Source organism: Eucyclogobius newberryi, unplaced genomic scaffold (genome assembly GCF_026437365.1).
Source record: "Eucyclogobius newberryi isolate DKJ021-1_F unplaced genomic scaffold, fEucNew1.0.hap1 SCAF_19, whole genome shotgun sequence".
In the NCBI taxonomy this organism is placed as follows: Eukaryota; Metazoa; Chordata; class Actinopteri; order Gobiiformes; family Gobiidae; genus Eucyclogobius; species Eucyclogobius newberryi.
The window spans coordinates 28,052,663-28,056,458 of NW_027315823.1; the positions used below are offsets into that span (position 1 = coordinate 28,052,663).

Below are 3,796 nucleotides of genomic sequence, written 5' to 3' on the forward strand. Positions count from 1 at the left end.
AAAAATTATAAAATTGTTATCACAGAATAGCACATTTTTTAGGTTTATAATTTTGCTTCCTGTTTGTAATTGATTACATCACACTAGGAAATTACCCAGCAAACACTGGGCAAAAACCCATATAACATCACCATTTTTTAAATTTGACAAATACAAATATATGAATTAACATTTAATTAATGTTAAGAGAGTCAAAACAATTCTAATTATAATTCTTTGTGTAAATTATGCATAAACTGGAATGAGTGTCCCTAGTGTGATGTCACTTCCTGTCAATTTTTCAACATTTTCTCCACAAATACCTACTCGATTGGTGTAAAACTATAATTTATATGTACAACAGGTACAAATGCACCAAATAAAGTCAAAATTACAAAATTGTGAAAATCTGTCATAGGCACTTTAAGTCATTCAGATTAATAATAAAAAGACATTTGTAGTAGTTTAATTCAATGTAGCAATGGCCAATGTAGAAGTCGTTTTTGATCATTTGGGCTTTGCTGCCACTCTATTCACCATAAAAGCCACGCAGTAAATCAAAATATATCTTGACAAGTGTGTAAAGGATTGAAAATATTCAGTAGCGGTAAATAAAGTGGTTAGAAAATAGCTGAATCTTGGCATTAGTCGTAATAGTCACATTCTTACAGCAGCAGTTTATCTAATGTGATCAGGAACCGTTACACCTGAGAGAAGAGTTTATAAGTGTGCAATACATGCCACATTAAAACAGATCTTATCACAACATCTGTGTACAATTTCTCTCATTTTTACTCTGAACTCTGTGTTCTGATTTGGCCCCCGACATTTATGGGTTTAACTCCTGAAACACAACATTTTACGATAAAACATTGCCTTCTAAATAATTGTGATTTTGTAAACTTAATACTCTTTTTATTTGTTACCCAATTAATACTCATTGCAAGTTATTTTTTACATTTTGTCACAAACAAATCATTATATCTCAGAATTATTGTCAGATGTATCATGTTACCCCCCAGAAAGAGTGAAAGACCTGCTCGAAAAGTACTTTGACTTGAAACGAAATTGACTGTAAACAGTGTCATGTATAAAGAAGCCAAATATCATCCCACACATGCGAGTCAATAGCACATACGCACGCACATTTTCATTTGTCTTCAATGGGACACTGGTGCAGCTGGTGCCCAGAGCTCTACCAACGCGCAGCTGTGAAACCACCTTTTCAAGTACCAAGAACAAGGAACCATTGACCGTTTGAACTCTCTGATTGCTCATAAACAGGCGCCATGTGAAAGTTCGATGTCGCAAATTCTCACACAGGGTTCTGTCGGGCCATACGTGAGTGTGAACCGTCTGACTGATGACTTATTACTGTAGAAATAAGTCGCTTGTATTTAGCCAAATGAAGCATTAGACAAAATATCTCAAACAGCAACTATTATATTTTTTAAAAGTGTCCGTGACTTTCTAATCATTTACTTAACGTTTGAAAATATTAATCACTGTCTCAGATTAATTTCCATACTTTTCGTGGGACCTTCTTTTGATGGAGGAGTATTTAAAAAAGAGGTAAAAAATGCTCTTGTTTTAATAGTCTTAGAACTTTCCTAGAACATGTTTTATTTACTCATCTGAAACGAGTGAAAACCATTTTAGAACATGCAGTTTTAGTGCCAGAAGTATTTAATAATTGAATGTGAACCTGTTAAAGTTGGTTTTATTTTATTACTATAATATAAAAAAAATCAGAAGCAACATATTATAAAACTGTATTCATGCTAACTATTTACAGATACAATTATTATTATCATTATGGGTATTGTGTAAACCAAATCGTTTTTAATACAGACATATTTAGTAAAACGTAACATTGTATAACATTTAGAAACTTTAAAAGCAAAATTTACAAAACAAATAACAGTCCAAATGAGTTATTTTACACCTTAATGCCTTTTCATTAATTGTAATAAAATCCCCAAAATGTAGGCTACAATTAACCACACGATTTAATCATATTAAACTTTCACAAATTAATATTGAAAAAGTTGCTGCACATCAACAATAAAATGTATGAGGAAAAATAGGCAATTATCAGTCATTAAAAATGTGCTTACATTAGGGTTGCAACGATAAATCAATTAATTGTGATTTGTGGACAATAAAAAATAATAGTACGTAGCTAGTTGCATTATATAAGAATCAACCAGTTTTAATTGAATCCATAATGCACTTTATTGGTCAATATTCTCTATTTAGAAGCCTTCAGCCTTCATATTTCAACCTTTATTTGCTTGATATAAATATTTTAACTGTCCTTTGACAAGTCGATTAATTGAAAAAACGAATTGCTGACTTGACTACCAAAATGACTGTTATTCGCAACCCCAATTTACAAGTTAAAACCAATAAAATAATAACAAATGGTTTTCTGTGCAACTATTCATACCCGCATTTCGAGTGACTTTTCCTGGACCTGTTAGACCTGTGTTTTCCCCGCATTGGTCCCACTCTCCGAGTTGCCAAAGTTTGTGAAGGTGGTGGAGTTGTAGCTGTGCAGACTCATGGCTTTCCCCGTGCACCTCTTGAGCAGGAGAACGGCCCGCTGTCTGAAGTGGTGGTCCAGGCAGAAGTAAATGACCGGGTTGACGCAGCTGTTAAAGAACGCCAAGCAACTGGAGACGAGGAGGCCGATCTCGAGCGACCTTTCACCTCCCACGTACACGTCGGTGAGTCGGTTCACTGTGGTTAGGGTTTTGAAGACGTTGTAGGGGAGCCAAGACAAGATGAACACAACTATTATCACAAGAAGCATTTTGAGAGAGTGTCGCCGCCTCGCTTCTGCTCTCGGGTTGGCCGCGGCGGCGCAATGCCTGTTGAGGTGGACGGCGATGGTCCCGTAGCTGAAGACGATGATCAACACCGGGAAAATGAACATGAACAAAGTCATGAAGAGCGTCAAGACCGAGAAGAACTTGGAATCGTCTTTGTCCACGCAGACCGGGATTTCGCCGTGATTTACGAGCTCTCTGTACATGAGAGACGGGACGCCGAGGAGGAGCGAGGTGAGCCACACCACGAGGCACGTCAGGTAGATGCACCTGCTGCTTCTGAGGTGCCTGGAGTCCATGAGCTTCACCACGGCGACGTAGCGGTCCACGCTCATGCACGTCAGAAAGAAGACGTTCGAATAGCGGTTCACGCAGATGACATAGCTGCTCAGTCGGCACAACAGGTCGCCGCCCTCTCCGAATTCCCACGCGTCGCCCCTGCCGGCGGAGATGGCCCACAACGGCAACGTGAGGACGAAAATCAGATCGGCCAGCGCCAGATTGACGATGAATGTGTCCACCAGACGCCCGCCTCTCCTACAACCACTGCCCAGCACGCAGACCACGGAAAGATTGCCGAAAAAGCCAGAGAAAAAGATCAAATAGTACAACAGGGGTACCAGTACCAAGCCAACCGGGTCGGAAGATTTGTTCATTTCCACATATTCAGTGGAGTTTTCAGAATAGTTGTAGAAGTAGTATTCGTACTCCATTGTCAGAGAGGTGTTGTCAGAAGGAGCTGCGACTGTGTGTGCTGCGTCTGCTGGAACTACGTCGACACGCTTTACCATGATAATACACAGTGAGAAACCACAGAGAGAAAAAAAACACAACGTTTCACCTCTGATCAAGTTACTTCTCATAGTTCCGGAAAATATGTTATGCAGCTTTTTGTCGGACGAACTAAATAATCTAGCATAGCAATAATGTGAAAACAGAACAAAAACAACAATAAGATAGAGCATAAAGACAAAACCAATTGAGAT

The 3,796-nt window shown here is 38.6% G+C and overlaps 1 protein-coding gene across 1 annotated transcript; it reads right to left on the minus strand.

The window, feature by feature from the left end:
• Positions 1-2,437: 2,437 nt before the first annotated feature.
• Positions 2,438-3,523, minus strand: gpr25 (G protein-coupled receptor 25). The gene has a single exon (XM_072452958.1). The coding sequence runs from the start codon at positions 3,521-3,523 to the stop codon at positions 2,459-2,461; it is 1,065 nt and encodes a 354-aa protein (XP_072309059.1). The 3' UTR covers positions 2,438-2,458.
• Between the last annotated feature and the right edge of the window lie 273 nt (positions 3,524-3,796).

Excerpts from the sequence above, each read along its gene's own strand:
- gpr25 (XM_072452958.1), bottom strand. The coding sequence starts at position 3,523 with ATGGAGTACGAATACTACTTCTACAACTATTCTGAAAACTCCACTGAA.